General features: G+C 36.1%; 1 protein-coding gene across 2 annotated transcripts in view; it reads left to right on the top strand.

Annotated features, from left to right (window-relative positions):
- LOC106083380 (myb-like protein AA) overlaps nucleotides 1–18,167 on the top strand; it is a 97,001-nt gene extending 78,834 nt beyond the window's left edge. Inside the window, exons 4-10 of one of the 2 annotated variants that reach the window (XM_013246325.2) lie at nucleotides 4,558–5,027; nucleotides 7,710–7,960; nucleotides 8,026–8,225; nucleotides 10,750–10,893; nucleotides 11,017–11,183; nucleotides 11,252–11,901; nucleotides 16,942–18,167. In XM_013246325.2, the coding sequence (XP_013101779.2) occupies nucleotides 4,558–5,027; nucleotides 7,710–7,960; nucleotides 8,026–8,225; nucleotides 10,750–10,893; nucleotides 11,017–11,183; nucleotides 11,252–11,901; nucleotides 16,942–17,362 (2,303 nt within the window). In that variant the 3' untranslated portion in view covers nucleotides 17,363–18,167. The remainder of the gene's footprint in view (nucleotides 1–4,557; nucleotides 5,028–7,709; nucleotides 7,961–8,025; nucleotides 8,226–10,749; nucleotides 10,894–11,016; nucleotides 11,184–11,251; nucleotides 11,902–16,941) is intronic. The other variant, XM_013246327.2, reaches the window with a different exon arrangement.
- The last annotated feature ends 4,485 nt before the right edge of the window (nucleotides 18,168–22,652 follow it).

Here is a 22,652-nt window from a genome sequence, read left to right as displayed (position 1 = left end):
TTTGCAATGGAGCTGCAAATGATGAACCAATTCTAAGGCACAAACTCGAAAATAAATTACAAAAAATACCTTCATTATCCAAATGTCATACTAAATAGCCCACATGATTATAGCATCTGATTCGATGCTTTGGAAACAGTTCAGTGACCCTTCAACTGAATTGACTCATATGGTGGTCATGCTTCTAGTGGCGTTTATTTTCAAAACTATTTAAAACAAAAAAATATATGTCCAGTAACAAACGGTTTTTCACTGCACCACTTCGATGGGTTGAAGAGAAGAGATACATCTGATCCAAAACGGTATGGTAGGCCACATGACCTCCAACATTCTGTTGTCTTGTTTAACGACGCAAAAACACAAGAAACATAGCGTCTTTACACTCGACCGGCTACAGATTAAAGATTTAAACGGGTACAACAAATGAAATCATTATCGTTACTCACGCAAAACATGTGTCGATTCAGCTGAGGAAGACAAGCGCCTATGAGCAGACACCCAGACGGATGATGGAGAGAGGTAGCATCGAGAAGCTGTTGGCACTTTGTTTATTAATAGAATTACATTGACGAGATTGTCGAGAGGGAGGATTATAACGCATAAATGCATTTACTATTCTCATACTTTCATCTATTCCCTTTGGTTTCATTTGATTTCATTCAAGATTAATGCTTGTTGTGCACATTGGGGTGGTGGGAGGCAAAAAAATAGATGACCATTTCTAAATTGGTTTATTTCAACCACTGACAAGATTTTGTATGCAAATTTCTCGCGACTTTTTCTTGAGAATGAAATGAAATATCTCTTCAATCAAAATCTTAGAGATTTTCCAAGAAAGTCGACCTTTGATAAAATCTTTATATATGAAAAGTCATACCATGATAAAAAGTACTACTAAATCCATCGGATTGCTCAGATACAAACAGCATATCTACGTCATGAGAAGGTCCGGCACAAGATTGTGTATTAAATAGAAGAATACTTCAGGATGTACACATTGGCGGTATGTATTGACATCGAAGGGGTTTTAACAATGTGAGGACCGACATACTCAGCCAATCCTTAGACTTGTACTGAGTGGACCCAAACCTAAGGCAATGGATAAACTACAAGCCAAGGAATAGGTGGATAAATTGTGGGTCTCATGACATATGTATAAGTGGCAAAGTGGCAAATCACATACCCCAATTATACCAATTTGAGCAATGGTGCCAGATTTTTATATTAGATGAGTACTCTACTTCCAAAAACCTTTCATTTTAGTCCCATATTGTCACGATCGGTCTATATACCCTTTTGGGGGTTTTTATGAAGATGCATGCACCCAACATAGAAAAAATAAAAATCGGTTTCAATCACGAAATTAATTGATTCAATTAACTTTTAATTGAAATTGATTCAATCACGAAGATTGTAATATCTATCACCGTTTTTGAAAAAGTCATAGAAAAAACATTCAATTACAAAAAATGCATACAACAAACAAAACAAATATTGCCCATGAACATTCCACTAAGAAACAGGGGCAAACTTCTCACATATCAATGAGTACAGTCCGATTAAAAAATTATTGAATCTCTTTTTCGAAATTTTCAATTATTTTTTTAATTCATTCAATTAAAAAAGATTGAAATTTTTGATCATTTCAAATAGTTATTGTAATATTTGCTACACAGATGTTTACCTCCGGGAGCATGAACTTCAGGTGCGTTTTTGATTGCAATCTTATGGTAGCCCAATAACACGAAATAAAAAAAGATTGGGGTATAATAACCTGGGGAACGTCCCACCCCCAAAGGGACATATTTACAGGCCATGGCAATATGGGACTCAAATGAAAGGTGCGACGGCTTAAATAAAAGGTATTTGATATTTAAATGTGGGACCAAGTGTTTGGGGGAACCCGAGAACATACCACAAAGAAGACAAATTTACGACCATAGCAATATGGGACTCAAATGAAATGTCCTCGGAAGTAAAACACGAATCTGATATCAATGTTCGGGAAAAAGTGTATATGGGGCCACCCCACCCCCATAACACCACCCAAGTAGGAAGTATTTGCCGACCATTGCAATATGAGGTTCAAATAAGACGTATTTTAGAGTAGAACACGAATCTGATATTTTCAAAGCCAAGTCACTTAGTGGCCGCCCCACCCGGTCATGTTTGCCGACTATGGAAAAATGCAGCTCAAATGAAGGATATTTGGGAGTAGGCCAAGAATCTGACATCAACATTCGGGACCAACTGTCTATGGGACGTCCCACCACCATAACAACCCCAAAGTAGGACGTATTTGCTCACCAACACAATTTAGGTCTTCAAGACAGTGGAGCTCGATATTCATTGGGTTTAAGTGTATGGTATTTGAGAATAGAAAACGAATTTGATATTCAATTTGGAGGCCAATGGCAATATAGGGTTCAATTACATGAGAATAGAGCACAAACAGCAATTTTTTACTAACCATCGCAATATGGGGCTCAAAGGTATTTGGGAGTAGAATACGAATTTGATATCAAAATGTAGGTCCATGTATTTTAGGCATCATTCCTTCTCCAAAACACCTCCCAAAGGGTAAAAAATTTTCGACCATGCCAATTTGTGGCTGAAATGAAAGGTATTTGATATTAGAAAACGAATTGGATAACCAATCTTGTGACCACGTGTTTGGGGGACGGCTCATCCTGATTTAAAAAAAATTATATTTGAGAGAAGAGCACGATACTGATATTTTTTCAGGATCAGAAAGTGATTCTTAGTCGGTCGGTATACTTATCAATGGGTCAACCTCTCTTTCTTTTGGGTGTTACGAACAAATGCACTAAGTTATAATACCCTGTACCACAGTAGTGGCATAGGATATAAAGATCAATGACCATAAATGCTTTGATTCTCTGGTCCCAAGCTTCAAAATATTTAACAAAAAACCATTTTAGAGTGTCACCAAGGCAAGCATTCTATAGAAATCATTTTTTCAAAGTTTTTAACGAAATCTAATAGAAAAATTATACATACAAGAAAAATTGTACGATATTTCAATTTGGCTCAATTTTTCTAATGTTTATGTACTGCTCGAGAAAACAAATTCAACTAAATTTTCTACAAATATCACTTTTTTAGGAACTTTTCCATTGTGCATTCCCACTATGTTTACGAGTGGCATTTACGGTTCGCCTCAATATGTGCCTTAAAAAGCCCTTGGTGTTGTTAAAGAACATATTATAAGGTTGTAAAGAATATTCCACCCTCAATGATTTTTTTTTTTCAAAAATAAGTTTGGCGGCAAAATTCTGAAATGTGAACGAATATGTACTTGTTTGTATCTTGCAAGCATGTATCTCATCTCATCTCGTCTCAATTTATATCACTTTGTAACGGCAAATGGAGGGACAAATAGTGGGGAGATGGTGTTTACAGCCAACATGGCCATGAGTGGGATATGAAACTGGAATAGCAAATGGAAATGAAAATGAAAATACATTCATTCATGTTGAAGAAGTTTCTTTGTTCATTTCAAGATTGATCGGCATGATGACACGATAAAAAAAGCCCCATATAAAAAGAAGAAACGACTCGTTTTAATTGAAAAATAAGACATGTGACACAAATATCACATCTCGACGAAGAAGACTTCCGGTGATTTAGGAATTAAATCGCAAATTTCCGAAAGTGGCGCCCAAATGATATGTATTGAGATATGTGTGCGTATCATCAAAGTAATTAAAGAAAGTCTCTTTTCAAAAGAAATTACATCCGTTTAGTATAATTCAAGTAAAATATCTAAAAAATAAATTAAGGATAATACAACGTGGCGCATAATCCATTAATTAAGTTTCTAATAGACTTTTGTTTAGTATAGGATTGCAAACACAAATCAAGCATTGGGATCCATAATCCATGAATTAAGGTTCTATTGTAGTAGACATTTTGTAAGTATAGGATTGAAAACACCAATTCTGATAGTGACATAATTTTTCAGAAAATTAATTAAAACTTACCTCTAAAAACTAATTAAATTAATTAAAAAGAACATAAACCCAATTTTCAATACTACCTGTCTCAAATCGGTTCTCACGTCTATTGAATTTATTTTTAAATTAAATTCATAGTTGAGAGAATTCAATTCGTATCGAAAAACGGAAGTCTATACAAAAGACATTGTATTCCGCACAACAAGACATTGAAATACGATGGGGATAGGCTATAGATGAGGGTGTATCAAACAAATCCCACATCAAAAGAATTCAAAAAAATTTTAGTTTCAATATAGAAAGAGAAAAAAAAACAAACAAATTTCCGTATTTGGCAACGAGTGTTTAAGCCACAATTGCCATAACCAATCAATGAATGACTACAAGTAGAGCGAATACGAGCATTCATTGAGATATGTATCATACAACCAACCATGACAGGGACTGTGATCAAGGCCACCTCTGCCAACTTGCTAGCTAAACAAATAACACCCATAATTAGTTGATTACAATGCATTAAAAACGCAATTTTATCTAATTTCCATGTTTGTTTGGTTTTTTTTCTATTTTTTCGTTACAGCTACCCTCAGTGAAATGGGCAAACGTAAAAAACTGAAATCTCGCAATAGTCCAGCCACAACATTGCCAGCATCTATTTTGAATAGCGGCATCGGTGGTGGAGGTGGCGGTTACTCCAAGGATCATTTGGATGCCTGGCTGGAGACTTGCCTGAAAGATGCCTCGGCCACCCAGTTATCTTCATCATCAGAATTTTTAGATTATAATCCTACAAACACAGCAACGGTAACAACTTCAACATCCATGTCAGCCAATAATTTAAATCAGAAGAATCTCTTCTCGTTGCCGCAAATGCAGCAGCAGCAATCCGTCTTCAATATGGCCAATATGAGTCAACAACAACAACAACAGCAATCGCTGAATAATCAACAGCAGCAATTTGCCATGCGAACAACAAATCCCATGAACAGCAGCAGTCTGCCAAATAGCAATAGTAGTTTTAATTTCCCCTTTAGTCAAGGTTATCAAAGAGTAAGTAGATGTAACGAAACAAAAATTTGAAATTTAAAAACAAAATTTAAAGAAAAAATTGTTATAAAAATAAGAAAATATTTGATAAGTTAGCTGGGTCGCACTTTATATAATATCGGTCTGTTGTCCCGATAGGCCTATACATACGATTGAGTTTTTTTTCAGGGTAGAGGGAGGTTTCCAGACTATTTGATCAAAATTCCGATGTCTAATTTTAAATATCCTTCTAATTTCAATTAGATTTCCGTATTGTCCCGTTTGCTTTGCAATCTTCTCACGAAGGTCTAATACATTAGTGCATAAAGTTCCCCAACACAGTTCATTCAAAAATTATATTTTTTTAGATTAGGTGACCATTAAGTGAAATAAAAAAAAAAGTAAAACGACGTTAACATCGGCCGCGCCGAACTTTGTATACCCACCACCTCGGGTGTATATGTAAACCACCTTTCGTCATAATTCGTTGAAAAATGGCATAACTTATGCTCCCATATTGGTCTTTTTGGTAGCTATATCCAAATATAGACCGATCTGAACCATATACGACACGGATGTCGAAAAGCCTAACGCAACTCACTGTCCCAAAATTTCGGCGAAATGGCGCCTTTTATAGGCGGAAGACGAATCGAGAGATCGGTCTATTTGGCAGCTATATTCAAAACTGGGCCGATCTGGCCCAAATTGAAGAAGGATGTCGAAGGCCCCAACACAACTCACTGTCCCAAATTTTGGTGACATCGGACAATAAGTGCACATTTTATGGGCTCAAAACCATAAATCGAGAGATCGGTTTGTATGGCAGCTATATCCAAATCTGAACAGATCTGGGCAACATTGCAGCAATATGTCAAAGAGCCTAACACAAGTCACTCTCCTAAATTTAGGTGAAATCGGACAATAAATGCGTCTTTTATTGGAACAAAACCTTAAATTGAGAGATCGGTCTATATGGCAGCTATATTCAAATCTGAACCGAATGCGCCTTTAATGGGCCCAAAACCATAAATCGAGAGATCGGTCTATATGGCAGCTATATCCAAATCTGAACCGATCTGTGCCAAATTGCAGAAAGATGTCAAGGGGCCTAACACAACTCACTGTAACAACTTTTGGCGAAATCGGACAATAAATGCGTCTTTTTTGAGACCAAGACCTTAAATCGGCGGATCGGTCTATATGGCAGCTATATCTCATTTCTCTCATCAAAGAAAAATATCCATATTTTGGAATAGGTACTACCTATAACAAAAAAAAGAATTTTTTTAAAGCCTTTTGGAGCCTCAAAGACCAAACAGCTGCGGTGGTGGCATCACCCTTCTACAGGTGTAGGTGCCTTGGCACCTATAGTCGAGAGTAATGCTTCAAGCGCACAACCAGTCGTCAGACCAATTAATGAGGAAGAGACGGATAAACCAGAGAGATGCGCAGCTCGTCCCCAGCCTTTATGTAAAGGAGTTGTTTCCGAGTCAGATTCAGACAGTGACAGTGTCAATGAAACAGTCAACCGAATCGGGAGATGAGGATAGCGGGATGACGGCAGTAGTTAGTGAGGGCTTTGCTCTAGCAAGAGGACCAAGAAAGCAATACGGGACGCGTCGAAGGAGACAGAGGAATATGCACCGGCAGCGCAATCGAGCGAAAATGCAGGATGCTGGAAGAGATTGAACTGTCATTCCAAGCACTGGAAAGAGAATCAGATCTCCCGAAGAGCATAACACTGCTAAAACTCTGAAGAAAAACAAGAGTTCGCCTCTTTCAAGTACTCTGGGAAGACCAGGCCAGCCCTCCCGCAACCCTGGAGAATAAAAAGAGAAAGAAAGTACTCTGGGAAGAAGACAGCGAAGGGAGTCAATGTCGAAACAGGAAGCGCGCACGGCCTCTGAGTCTTCATGGAAGACTGTGACTCCTACTCATGGGGTCAACTATAGGCCTTATGGTTTTGAGAAAAAAGTACGCAAAACAGACGGACGGACATGATCTGATCTCAGAATGTCATGGCAATCAAGAATTTATATACGTAATAGTATTTGATTAAAAAGTAGAATGACGAAAGTAGTACATATCTCATACTATGGTGTAGAGTATAGATAAGACCATCACTTTCCTTTCGTTGACATTGCAACTACAAACTAGGCTATTTAATCGATTTAGTTGTTTCAAAGTTAGAGACAATAATGAGATCAACCTTCTCTTGTTTTCACAATGTTTTTCATATATCTTAATAAGCTTGAATGCACTCAACCTATGGAATATGCAAATCTTGCCCATGAACATTCCACTAAGGAACAGGGGCAAACTTCTCACATATCAATGAGTGTAGTCCAAGTTCAAGCTCAACGATAAGGGGCCTCCTTTTTATAGCCGAGTCCGAACGGCGTGCCGCGATGCGACACCTCTTTGGAGAGATTTCACAAATGTTGCCAGCATAAGGAGGGGAAAACCATTGCTGAAAAAAAATCTTTTTGATGGTCTTTTTAGGATTCGAACCCATGCGTTCAGCTTCATACGCGGACATGCTAACATCTATGCTACGCCAACTTATGGAATGGCAAAGATAGTTGTTCATATTAAATAACATGGAACCTAAGTTAGCAAAATGGAGCCATTTGATTCCAACAACATTTTCTTCCTACTGAATCTTCCTTCTGCTTAAGTTCACTAACAGCTATTTTTCTCTTCTAGCCTATGCCAAACTTTATGAAGCCCTCCTCTGCAAGTTCATTTAGTAATCGTTATTCCATGATGTTTCCTTCCATTGGCACTGGTGGTAACGGTGGCGGCTATTATCCACAAAACGATGGCTCCCAAGATTTTGCCAGCCTACCACCCATGGTTAATATAATGGGAGGAAGTGGTGGCAATTCTTCCGAACATGAAAATAATTCCACAGATGTTTTAGATGGCAGTGCCAGTAATCCTAACATAAGTCGAGGGTAAGTATTCAAGAAATCAAATGCTTAAATTGTGTTACAGTATTTTTTGACATTAAAATATTTAGTTTTAGATTTAGCGATCCATGTTTATTGAATCCTTCGGATAATGATTCAAAAGTTAGTGGCCAAAATACTCCCGATCGTCGCAATAATCTACCCAATGATATGGATCAAAATAATAAATTCTTCAATGTTCTCATGGAACAGATACAACTATTGCATGAGACCAACACAAAAATATGTCGCGATTTACATGAGGCAAAAGGTAAGAAATAGTTTTACTTTGAGAATCAGAGATTCATTCCATAGACATGCTTCATTGTAAACATACATTGAAAAAAGAAAGACCTTTTCGTATTTTCAAAATCAAAAATTTTAGATTCTGCAAATAATTTCCTCTTACTTGGGCAAAAAATAGAAGTGGACCATTCCTTATTAGAAGCTTCGAGCTTTCCCTATACTTGAGTAAAAGTTTTTGTATGTTTTTTAATTTCATTGGATATTGAAAAAAATTCTTTGCCCGAGCTTATCTTTACATAGACGAGGATTAAGAATTTATAAATTTTATAGGGACGTAAATCGGTATTTTGATGTTTTACAAATGAATTTCCCAAAATGAATCTCCCGTCCTTCGGTGGAGGGTATAAAAATATAACTTAAAATGTCTTTAACTTCTCAACTTTGCATCTAGACACGGATCTTCCAGTAATCTTATGTGTTGTCTTCAATTCAGGAGTTGGTTTTTACGACTATTAAATAACAAGATGACCCTTGGCGTGGATATTATAGTTTCAATATTTATTGCTTCAGATTTCATATAAAGCTATCCTAAAAGTATGTGCAGCAATTTTTTTGTTTGGTTAACGATTGGAGAATGCCTTGCTGCCTGCACATAAGTGGTCACTTATGTGTTATGTTGGGCTTACAGTCTACCCTACTCACTGAAATCCTATCATATCAGCGCCGGGAGTCAAATCCAGCTCGGCACCGCTTTTTCATTGCTTCGAGGCGGTTCTCAAATCGGTCTTTACATTTCGTCCGTTCTTTCGCTTGCAAGCTCCAATCATTGAGATAACTTATGCTCTCGTCAAAATCAATTTTCTTTCGTCTTAGGAAGTCTTCGCATACCTTGCTACTGTGGTTCCGTTGTCAATACTTCCGATCATTTTGTCTACAAAATTTTCTGCAGTTATTGGCCCTATCTGTCCTTCAAGAGACGCGCATGGTTCTTCGGATTGTGTGCAGTGGAAGAAAGTATATTAAGCGTCATCCAGGTGTTCTTCATCTGTGTAGAGCCAAAAAGGAGCGATGCACTTTCCCATTTTGAAATATTTCCATAAATATCCCTGTCCGGAGAGCATTTGCGTTATGTATTTGTTAACATCCCTAAGTCCCCTTTATCCAAAGTATTTGATATCTGGAACTAGTTTCGTGTTCCATCTCCCGTATAATTCGTTCTTCCACCATATTTGCCAATTTCTTGTGGTCTCACCTCTTTTTTCTTTTCTGTAATCTTGGGTAGGTTCACCTTTGTTCACTCTCACCATTCCTCCCATTATCTGCAACAAAGCTGCCGAAACGGTTCGATATGCTGGTGCCACTCTTAATGCGGCGGTTCGCTGAACTCTAATCAGGCTGACATAAGGCTATCTACCCAGATTTCGCAACTGTATAAGAGGATGTGGTTACAAGCCTTCATTAAAAGTTTCTCTTTTTGGGTAGTGGCGCTCATTTGCTCGCCATAAGTCTGCTTTGTTTGGCCGTGATTCCAATCGCTTTTAGAGCAGAGAATTTTAGCCGCGGACCGAACATCTGTTTGGAATCAAGTAGAATTCGCAGATAATTTACCGCCATCCTTGTCATGATGCGTTGTCTGTCGACTCGCATGTCTATTTCCAGGGGAATTCGCCTTCTAGTTAGCAGAACTAGTCTTGTGTGTGGCCAAATAAAGTCCGCGTTGGTGTAGCCAGTTCATCCAGCGGATCATGACTTGCGTTTGCTTAAGCTGTGCCTCTTCTGCGTTTTTCACCGATATGACTGCCGCAATGTTGTCTGCGTAGCCTACGAAGAGGTCTCTTCTGCCTAAGGATGTTTGGCAGCTGATGTTCCACAGATCTGACCTATGGTTGGACCCCTGAGCTCTGAACAGGATACTTGGAACCTTAGTTATAATTGTCAATCTTTTCCCAAGGACGTATAAAAATAGGTTTTCAAAGATTACTTAAAATGTTTGTGTCTTCTTAAATATTATTCAAATTTCTATAACTTAAAATGTTTGTGTCGCTCGAAGTGTTATAAAAAATAAAGCTTAAAAGGGCTTTATCGCTTTAAATTTGCAAAAATTGAGATCACTCTATGACTACAACAAAAAAGAAAAATAGCGCCGTCCTATTCAATACTCATTTTTTATGGGCTATGATTTTTGAACGTTTGGGATTTTTTGCAGAATCTGAACGTTTTGCCATAGTTTTCCAATTAATAAATTTTGTTTTTCTGTTTTTGTATTTGCTCATCACATTTAAATGATCTTACCATTTCTTATCTTATTTTTTGTACATACACATAACATTTTTTTTCATCACTATTTCTCTATCTCTTTCGTGAGCTATTTCCTCTCATCTATGTATTTACTTGTATCCTTATATGTTGTCCTTTGTTGAAAATTAATGTTGTTTATTTTTTTAATTTTTGTCTTTCTCTTCCTTATGTTTTGTTTTTGCGTTTTCATGAATCAAATACTTCTACTTCCTGTACATTTAATTTTGTTGGTGTGACGTCAACTTTTTTAGTTTGTATTGAAGTTTTAAAGCACGCTCCCAATTTGGGTATGAGGCACCGTAGAGATAGCATAAGTGGATTAAGTACCCATAGTCAGCCGATGGTGTTTGGCAGTGCATTTGGAACACAAAGTCCTGCGCCATCATATCATTCAGGTGCGTGTTCTAACTCAAACTGGATTGTGTAAGAGCAGGAGGAGACCAAAAGGATATTCAATTGTTTGATAGCAAAGAGTCTTATAATAATGGAAAATCCTTTGGGGGTGCTTTATTTTGCAGGTGCTTATACGCCAGGCATTATGACCGATGTGGTAAGAGAAGTGAAAGAGGCGGCAAGAGTACGCGAGGATGCTCTTTTGAATCGTGTTAAGGCTTTGGTCGAAGAACGTCAATGGTCCATGAATGAATCAAACTTACGCATGATGAGAGATATTGAGGAATTAAAGGTAAGCCATTTTAATCTTAACAAAAAAAAAGCAACATGGTTAATGTGTCACTTTATTTTCCTCTGCAGTCACAAGTTCATCATTTGCGCTCTGATCGCAAGGAAACCAATAAACGTCTTAACCATTTGGAGGCTGAGAATAAATACATGCGCCAAATGTTGGCTGCTCTATATCACAATCGCAATGCTGTCCCCGATATCATTTATGAAAACGAAACTTTACGCCCTCGAAAATCTTTTGGGCATCATTCACGTCGTAATCAACCTACTTTAAACTTACACTACGGCACTGTGCATCATCAGACGCAGGCCACTTCGTCACTAGACGAGCAAGAGGAGGAACCTTTGCACATTGTAGAAACACCCTCCACCACATCGACGGCGGACATTGCCCACATAAACAATCAAAGGCCTCCGGATATGCGGCATTCCTTTTCTAGCTCGGATGGTGGCAGCATAAATGGTGCCACTACCACAACTTCAGGAAAAATTTCCGGGCCCATTATGTCTCCGCCCAATTTTGCATTGATTTCCTCTGCTTCTGATGAGGCGGCAGCAAAACGCAAAAAAGAAAAGACCACAAAGAAATTGTCATCGGATGAAAATGATGCAGCAGTTTCGGAGTTGCCGGTAATAACCAATGTCACTTCACATGATCTACGACGCGAGTTAAACGACGCTGTGGCTGCCCGCCAAGATGCGGACGATCGTATTATAGCGTGGGTCTAAACTTTTGTCTTTAAGTTATCATTTAGGTTTTTTGATTTGTTTTCATTTTTCTCATTTCACAAACACTTTCAAATGAATACAAAGACAATGTGTTAGCTAGTCTTGAGTTTTTAGATAATTATTGGCTTAGCTTTTAGTCATCACAAATGGAAAATGTTTTGTTGCACAAATTTTAATTGGTTTTATTGCTTAGCTGTAGATGTATGGGCACAATTAATTATCTATTTGAGTTCATATGCAATGAGGTTTGAGCAAAAAATTAAAGAAACATGTAGAAAATATAATTAACAGAAAAATTTGATACTCCTAAAGGAAGGAAATATTATATCCTTAAATATATTTCACTAAATTGGCCAAAAAAATGTGTTGCCCATTAAGAAAAACAAGATTGTGTACTTCCAGATAACTGTCACAGTCGAAACCGTATAAGTGAAACGCTAAAAGGGCTTTTATTTTGTTTCACTTATCCGTAATTTTTAGTTAAGCGTAATTCGGATAAGCAAAACTCATTCCCTGTAAAGCGAAAAGGACTTAAAGAAAGTGCATTTTGAGGTCTTCGTATTAATTGTGTACTTGAGTTGATAGGAAGCATTGCTCAGTGGCACGCTTTAAAAATCAGAGACTGCTATAAGTGAAATGAAAAAATGTGTTTGTGCAAAATTTATTTATGGTGCGAATTTTTTTCAATATCAGATAGTTTTCCAAGTAGATAACTTCTTCGCTTGTGCAAAATTAGTTTTATATAAAAAAATTTGGGATGTAGAAACCGTTTCTATGTAGGGATATTTTCCTCTAAGCGGTATTTCACTTAAACCATATTTTCAGTTAAGCAGTATTTGCAGTTAAGCGATATATCACTTAAGCGAATTTAATTGCATAAAAAAATACCATCAAGTTTCTTTTGAGAGTGGTTTTACTAAATAAAGCCTATTGCAGTTATGTTGATTAGTGTAATCATTTTTACAACACTTTTCCATTCATTTAATACCCTTTTGATATTTTGTCCAGGTGAAAGTTCTATTAATAGTTCAAATATTGGGTCATTATTCAAAGCAGTCAGTATCGCCTATGCAATGCTGACAAGTCGTTTTCGTGAAAAATTATCAAAATTGAGAAAAAAAATAGTTTCCCTAAAATATAAACGTCACGCCTAATATTCGATTTTTTCACTTCGGCTGGCCATCCGTCAATTGTAATCACCCTACAGCCTTCAAAAATTTAGATAAAATATAGCTCAAATTTTGCACAGATCCGTATACCTTCAATACACAGGTTAGGTTTTTGAACGGGCCTAATCGGACCATATTTGGATATAGCTGCCAAAGAGACAGATCTGTCGATTTAAGTTTGAGAGCCAATAAAAGCCGCATTAATTACCCGATTTCACTGAAATCTGAAACAGTGAATTACTTTGCGCCTCCCGTCATCCGAAAGGATTATGGTACAGATCGAACCATATTTAGATATAGCTGTCATATAGACCGTCCTTTTAGGGTTTTAAGCTCTTAGCTGCTGCATTAATTAACCGATTTCGAAATTAAGCCTCCCGTCACCCAAACTGAAAATGTTCCAGATCGGACGATATTTTGATATAGCTGTCACATAGCCTGATCTGCCGATTAAGGGTCTTAAGCCTATAGAAACCTTATTTATTACCAGATTTCGCTGAAATTTAGAAATTTCCCATGAACATAACATTAAGAAACATGGGATACTTTTCTCATATCAATTTGTGCAGTCCGATTAAAATTTAAGCTCAATGGTAAGGGGTCTCCTTTTTTATGCCGAATCTGAACGGCTTGCCGCATAGCGACACCAGTTGGTAGAGAAATATAAAAATGGCAGAAAACCTCACAAATGTAGGCAGCATTAATACGGGGATAACCACCGCTAAAAATTTCCTGATGTCCACGCCGAGATTTGAACCCTGGCATCCGGCGTCATGAGCGGAAATACTCACCACTGCGCTACGGTGGCTTCATGGGGTCTAAATCCCCTAAAATGAGCATTTATAATCCGATTTCCATGAAATTTTTAATACTGAATTGTATTAAAACTCCCAATGATCGATCCAAATATGGTCCAGATCGAGCTATTTTTAGATATAGCTGCTATATAGACCGATTTGGTGATTTGGAGTCTTGAAGCCGCTAAAAGTCGTTTTTTGTCAGATTTCGCTGAAATTTTAAACAGGGAGTTGTTGTAAAATTTTATCCATATCGAACCATATTTAGATATAGCTACCACATAGATCGTTCTTCCAGTTTAAGGTCTGTTTAACATAAAAAACGGATTTATAACCCGATTTCGCTGAAACCGTGACTTTTATGAGATTTATTGGTACCTGAACCATAAATGATGCAGATCATCCCATATTTGGATATAACTATGCACATAGTTGTGCAGTTGTAATAAAATAGGATGATGAATATATTCATGGTGGTGGGTATCCAATGTTCGGAACGACCGAATTAAATCCTTTAATTCTCGACCTTTGTCCGATTTTAATGAAATTTCATATATTCATTATTAAGAGCATTTATAATAAATTATTCTTTTTTTATGCATTAGTCTCTTTTTTTAATATTTAAAAAAATTAGAAAAAAATGAATTTAATATACGACTATGTTTCTACAACAACAAAAAAATCATTTTCTAATTATTTTATGACCATTTAGCGAAGAAAATGGGATTTTGACATTGACATAAAATCGCAGCTGTTTGATTTTATGTCAAATTGCAAAATACGAATCAGTTCTCGGTCAAAATTGCACAAAAAAATTAAAGTCGTATAACTCCGAAACCAGTCGAGATATTGTAGACCTCAAGCGGATTTTTTGTAGGGCACTATCCAGTGAAAAAAGTTTGAAAATCAGACCATAAATTAAGATTTGGCAGCCGAACAATTTTTCAAAATACCGAGGTAGCCAACTTTAGGGGCCTACCAAAGGGCGCCCGGACAACCTAGGGCCTTCCAATTTTGCACACGATCTCGATAACATCTCAGTTCTAACTCATTATCAAAGCATATTATTTTACTAGTTTTTTTTTCGATCGATTTTCAATCGATCTAGCCATGTCCGTCCACACGAATACTTTCTATTAGTGAAGGTCGGTTACGATTGGGCAAAATCGGTCCATGTTTTAACATAGTTTCCATATAAACCGATCTTACGTCTGGACTTCTTGAGCTTCAAGAAGGTGCAATTATTATCCGATTTGTCTGAAATTTTGCACATATCTTTTTGGTATGACTTCCAACAACTGTGCAAGTATGGTCTAAATCAGTCATAACCTGATATAGCCGCCATATAAACGGATCTCCGGATTAGACTTCTTGGGCCCAACTCGTATCCAATATGTTTGAAATTTTGCATATGTCATTTTGGTATGACTTCCAAGTATGGTTAGACAATACTTGGAACGGTTGTTAACCTGATATAGCTTCCATATAAACCCATCTCCCAATTTTGCGCCTCTGTAGGGCACAATTAGTACTCGATTTGTCTGAAATGTTGGAGGTGGGGTTTTTCTATGATTTCTAAAAGCCATAACAAGTACGATCCATATCGGTAAAAAACTTGATATAGCTCGTTTATGTTTGAAAGTCATTGAAAGAATTAGACAAATGAGATCCATGGTGGAGCACCCTTTTACTTGTTCTCTTTGTTATTTTTTTTATTTGCGAAAGAGGTATAAAACAGTAAGTGCAGATAAAAAAAAACTTCTTTTGGCATGGAAATTAAAAAAACATTATTACTACCAAATTTCGCTCGTGAAACAATTAAAAATTTCATCGACTATTCCATAAGCAGAACAGAATACCAACCCGTGTCTAAAAACAAATAACTTTCCGTAAAAATGTTTGCTTCCCTTACTAATGCTGGCTACGTTTGTGAGGTATCCTGTCATGTTAAAACTTCCTTACCAAGTGGTGTCGCTATGCGGCGCTCCATTCGGACTCAGCATAAAAAGGAGGCCCCTTACCATTGAGCTTAAACTTTAATCGGACTGCACTCATTGAAATGAGAGAAGTATCCCTGTTCCTTAGTGGAATGTTTATGGGAAATTTAGTAGTAGTAGTACTCAGAAGATAGTCCAAAGCTTTGACCTTAAACAAAGCTTTCTCCTAGACAAATTATGAAACTAGTTAAAACCAGCAGACCCAGTTGGAACATCTTAGACTGTCAAATTTTAACAAACTGTGCTCAAAAGATAGCCCGAGGCTTTCACTCTAAACAAAGCTTTCTTCTGGGCAAATTATCAAACAAGTTAGAACCATTACTTTACCTTAATGGCTATGACAGAACATTTGTTCGTAGCCGAGGTACATAAAGTTGCCGACTATCTCAAAGTTGTGGTTCCCAACTTTCTCCATTTTCTTTGTCTGATCGGTTATACAGGGCGTTTTGGGAGTTGATACCATCCATTTTGTTTTATCTCCATATACTGCCAGACCCATTTTCTATGATTCTCTTTCGATAGCTCAAGTAAGAACCATTACATTCTTTTAATATCAGCTGACTCAGTTCAAACATTTTAGACTTTCAAAGCTGAGTTATGCCTACAGCATCATTAGTGTCTTTGGAACCTCATTTCAATATGAACTCAAATATGATATTTAGTATTATGTTTAGTGTCGCAATTTTTGTTTTTAACTACTAAAAATAGTATTAATCTTACTTACACTTGTCAAATTTAACACAATGCACTCCACTACAAATTACAAACGCCACCATATACATCATCACCACTACCAAATCAATAGAGTCCAGTTGTGGCTATAATAACTCTTTCAATGTCTATAAACTAAAAAAGATTCATCATTAGGCAGTATAATTCCTAAATCAAAATTTCAACTTTTTTTAATGCCAAAACTGGACGTTGCTCATACCACACATATCCATACTCATATCGAAATATGATATCTCGTATTGTATTATCCCTATCTCCCCCACATGTGTGCGTGTTTTCTTATTCTAACTGACCAACAAAATATATGTTTTGTATTGTTTTATTGTCAATTTTAGTCTTGAGAAATTGGTTAAAACTCTGCAAGTAAATTCAACTCATCCCCCATCCTCCATGGCTACCACCACCAATACCAATATCACCACCACCTCAACTTCCACCAATACCACTACTACTAGCAATATAGAAAGTCAACATAGAAAACCACATCATCAACAACATCATTTGGCCAATGGTGATGGTGGTGGCGTTCATAGTAGAACCAAAAGTAGTCATACTAGTGGAGTAACCAGTGGTGGTGGACTTAACAAAACTAATAAACGTACCGGAAGTAGCACAACAACAGCAACATCCTCCCATGCTACCGGTAGAAATAAATGGACAAATCAACAGCAGCAGCACCATCAAAACAGTGCATCCTCAACGGCCCATAGTTCACCCGTTAAAATGAGTGTTGCTGGACCCATAACGGATTTATAGTTCGAAACTCCCAGAACTCCTATAAGGAAACCGCCACGCAAGAAAAAGCCTGGCATACGAATATCACATTTTTGAAGGAATGATTAAATTGGGTAATGATGATATGGGTTCTCTTTTGGACTTCCCCCCCTTCATCTCTAGTGAAATGAATAACGAAGCAACGAACGAACAAATACACGAAAGGATATTTTATTCGTATATGGTATTAAAGAAAGTGAGATATAAGTGTTGTAACACAATTGTTATTAACAATTAATAAGTATGTAGTTATCAGTGAACCTTATTGTTACTACAATGGTGTCTATGCGTATTTGTTTTTTGTTTTATCAGTTTAAATATTGGATAATACATCTTCTGAATCTAACAAATCTTCTATTTGTCATTTGAATACTTTTTCAATAAATGGATTCAATTCTTTTGAAGATCAATAGTGAAATAGTTTTTTTTACGATTTAAGTCCTTTCTAAACAGAGAAAATTGCAGTAACATTATAATATTATGATTGAAACCCTGTTTAATTCATTTTGAATTCAAATGATATTGTATAGAAAACCTTTTAATTTGAAGTTGAAGATGTGTTACTTACATCTTACAGTATCCCATGTTTATCAGATGTTTTGTATTATCTTATATTTCCTAGGTTTTTGTTATCTCTGAAAATTTTAACTAATATTTCACAATGTAAAAGTAATGATTAATCAATGTTAACAACAAGCCCTTATTCTTACACAACCATTAAGCAACATGCAATAATTCCAGTACCGCCCTTTAAATATCAGCAATAGACTTTTGAAACAACTTAAAATACCTTCAGTTTTGCTATTAACGTCTTGGGGATAGTTTTGAAAAGATTTGCGTATAGCAGATGCAGAAATTTCCCCGCTATTTTGCAAAAATCTTCTTTTGTATTCAAGTGTCCATGTGTTTAAAAACGAGCCTTAATTCTTTTAAGTGTTTAAGTACTCGTGTTCTGTTAATGTTAAAATTTGTTACAGAGACAATGATGATGCATAACTGATAAGAATTCAGTTTAAGGTTAAAACACAGTGCAACAATTAAACAAACCCCCAAAATCCATTTGAAATTTTGTATGGATATTAATAGACTTACTATGAGCCATTTATCATCAATGTCTCTGCTACTACTTCTAAAATTATTTAGGTACGTTTACATAACTCTGTGAGGAACGAAGCGCCAACGAATACCTCTTCCTCATTTCAAGTTTTTTGCCTGTTAGGGCAAAGATCATTAAATTTCACAATTTTTGTTTGTTTATCCTTCGAGACGAGCTCAATGATCGGAGATTTCCTTTGCAAATGGAAAAGGAAAGCCCGGGATCGCAACACACACCAACCACTATAGAACGCGTTTCGTCTTTGGTTAGAGGACTTTTCAATCATACCTTTTCCGTTCAAAGGTACACGGTATCCGGTTGAGGATTTTCTAGTTAAAAAAATTGATACCCAAACCATTTTTGAGCTATAAGTTTATATATTACACTTAATTTTACATCATCATTGTCTCTGCAATCACTTTTTATGGTAGCCAATGTGCTTACAATTTTGACATATTTGTGCAACGCACATCCCTTAGAAAAAAAAAATAACAATCAAAACTATATGTGCTGATGAAATGCAACTTGATTGCAACCATTATGTTTCTTTTCAAAGGTACGTTTAACAAGCATCAGTGTGGCGCTGGATTCTACAGTCTGATATTTTAGCCAAAAGTAATAAAATTTGGAATCTTAAATACTCTGAACAGTTATCTCTATGTATAAGAGATACGCGGGGTGTAGTGACCCAATGGGGAAACTAGTAGGGCCTGCTAAAATAAGGCAGGATAACAGCGCTTCAAAGCCTTTTAATAGAAAGACCATATACCTACTAAATGAAGCTTCCAAGAGGACTACCTTGTAACTTCTAACAGTTTATGCCTCTTTAGGTATTCCTTCTGAAGTACCTCATAAAATATATATGGCACCTGCGAGTGTCTATTGAGCTTCTGATATAATTAAGCACTAATTCTGTCCTTCTTAAGGCTATGTTTCTACGGAGAAAGGGAAGCAATAATCTGGCAATTTCACTCAATGTTAAAAAAAATATAAACATGGAATTCGGACACCAGGCCTCCCGGATGCAAAACAAGGAATGATATCAGGCCTCGAAGTCGCCACTTTTTCAATAATTATTAATTGATTAATGTTCGGATCAGCCCAAACTGCTTAAGTTAGAATCTTTTATTAATAATCTAACAATGTCACTCAACGTTAAAAAGATATAAACATGGAATTAGGAGATCATGCCTTCCGGATGTAAAACTAGGAATGATATTAGACCTCGAAGTCGCCACCTTTTCACGCTGGGGAATGATTGATGTTCTGATCAGCCTAAACTGCTTAATTTAGAATCTGGTACGAATTCGTACCAAAATGGTCTAAATGCAGAATTTTTATCCAGCGCAAACAGAAATAGAAAAGATAATGACATTTGGCACAAACTTAAGTGAACACCTCTTTCGGTATTCTTTATGCTCAAAATATATATATTAATGACATAACAAAATGGGTTCACTCTCACCGGACAACCGTGATAATGGACCCAAATATAAACCTCAAATTTGTATTCCAAAAGCTTAACATATGTGAACCAAGTTGCTTTACGCAAAAAATTTAATTTTAAATTTTTAATTGATCCAATTAAAAAATTAATTGGATATTTCAAAAACACGGACAATTTTTTTTAATTGAATCAATTAAAAAATTTGTGTTCCAATTCCCGTGAGGCTGGCTCTCTGCTATCGAAATCAAGATATTTTAATTAGAGTGATCAGTTCGGTTTAGAAAATCGGGTTTTCGGTTTCTTGAAAAAAAAATACCCGGTTTCTTATTAATGGTTCATTTTTATCCATATTTTGTGATAATTATCACTTTTAATTGATTGAATTTTTTTCTTTTTAAAATATTTTCTTGTGGAAAAAAATATATAGACATTCTGTCTTTTAGGTAGATTCGTCAAGAATTTATATACAGTCGATACCGGATAAATGCATCACTTGGTTTTCACTTATCCGTAATTTTCAGTTTAGCCTAATTCGGATAAATGAAGTTAGTTTTCGGTTAAGCGATATAAGCATAAGTATAAGCGAATTTTCTTATCAACGTACTAATCATGTATGAAATAACTTGAGTTAAAAAAGAGCAAAGCTGAGTAGAACTGTTTAAAAGTCAGAGACAATCATTGACGATATATCAAAATACATGTTTGCACATTTTCTTGATGACATGCGTTTTTCCAAAGGCTCATAGATTTCTATAGAAATAACTTTTTCACTTATGCGATTTCGGTTTCATATAAAAACGGAATTTGGGGTGTAAGAACTTTTTCAGTTCTGCGGTATTTTCAGTTAAGCAATTTTTCACTTAAGCGAATTCAATTGCATTGAATAAGACCAACAATTAATGGTTCTTCCACCAAATTTTTTCTTTAGAGAAAATTATATAAAAATTAGTTCTTTGGAACACGTTCACATTAATTTGTCTGAAGAACAGTTTCTGCCTTTAAATTATGTTGTTGTTGTTGTTTGTTCCTCTTTAGACACGAGATCAATGATCGGAGATTTTCTTTGCAAATGGAAAAGGAAGGACGGAGATAGCAACGCACTCCAACGACTATGGGACGCGTTGCGTCTTTGGTTAGAAGACAATTCCACCATATTAGGTGAGATGGCTTCGCGTTGGTACGTTGTACTTGAATCGTATATATTGGGGAAACGGCTCTATGCTAGCAACATCACATTAGCCACGCTCGACAAACCTGTCTATTACCTGTACTTTTCCCAATGCATGTGCTTTCGTGTAATGGCAGATTTTATTTTTCTGCAACAATTACACTACTCCCATGGTACACATGATTCTGTGCATCTGTTGGAAGTTGTTTTGTTGGCCTCGAACTCCAGATTGCAGATTGTTGATTGCAATTTTTATATTGAAGAAAATATTATTCAAAATTTTGTCTTTTCAGAAAAAAATTTTTTTTCTGGAAGACAAACAATTTTTTCTTCAGAAACTTTTGGCTACATGTTTTCTTTAGAAAATATATCATTAAAATTTTATCTGTTCGACCTTAATCTATTTGGTCTCAGAAACTGAAAAGGGAATATGCTAGTCGACTTTTGACTGCATCCATCGTTTTTACTTTCATAAGAATTAACCAGTTTAACCGGAGTTGCTAAAATCTCAAAAGCATAAAATGTTTTTTTGAAGAAGCTCATTTTTCGAATAGCTCGAAAATCGGTTTTATGAATAAGCCGGTTTGTTGAGCACCATAATTTTAATCTATTAATATAACAAAGGAATAAAAGATTGTAAATGCCTTATATTTGGAATCGCTTAACCAGCATGGTTGCTTTGAAATTTGTTATCACTACCACCACCCTGTTGAAACGTTTGTTATTACCTCCTTAAATACTTGCATATACATTTTGAAAACCTTTTAAATTCAACAAAAATCTTTAATCTTATCATTACAATATTTCCACTTACCTAAAATGTAGACTCCGAATTAACGCTTCAATGAAATATATCTCTGAGAAGTTTCTGGTAACGGAAGAACGTTTCATGTATTTAAAATAGTGTTCTTTCATAAAGCAATTGCCGAAATGCCCATTTCACTTTACTTTACCGAAATTCTTTTTCCGAACCGCCGAAAGTTTCATATCCGAAATAGTTTGCTTATAACACAAATACCGATAAAAACAATTTCTTTACTTCACTTAACCGAACATATTTTTTCGAACACGCGAGCGTTCTACGTTATGTCCTGACTTTCAACGCGTATACCGATACCCGACGACTTCACTTCTCTTAACCGAAAATATTGTACCGAACGAACGAGCGCTAAGTCTACAAATAGTTCTTTTATAGCGCATACACTGATATTATACCAATCGTAGATTTACATATATATATGAAGAATATTGTTTAGTGAAGAAAATGCATATTCTTTAGAAACAATTTCTTTACTTCACTTAACCGAACTTATTTTTTCGAACACACGAGCGTTCGAAGATATGTCCTAATTAGTTCGCTTATACCCGTTAGTTCGCGATATCCGAGGACTTCACTTCACTTAACCGAAAATATTGTATCGAACGAACGAGTGCTTGGTCTACAAATATTGTAGTTCTTTTATAGCACATACATCGTTGAAGAATATTGTTTAGTGAAGAAAATACATACTCTTTAAAAACAATCTCTTTATTTCACTTAACCGAACATATTTTTCCGATC

The sequence above is a fragment of the Stomoxys calcitrans genome, chromosome 2 (genome assembly GCF_963082655.1).
Source record: "Stomoxys calcitrans chromosome 2, idStoCalc2.1, whole genome shotgun sequence".
In the NCBI taxonomy this organism is placed as follows: Eukaryota; Metazoa; Arthropoda; class Insecta; order Diptera; family Muscidae; genus Stomoxys; species Stomoxys calcitrans.
Note: the sequence above shows the minus strand (reverse complement) of the source record. Positions and strands in the feature narration are given on the sequence as shown.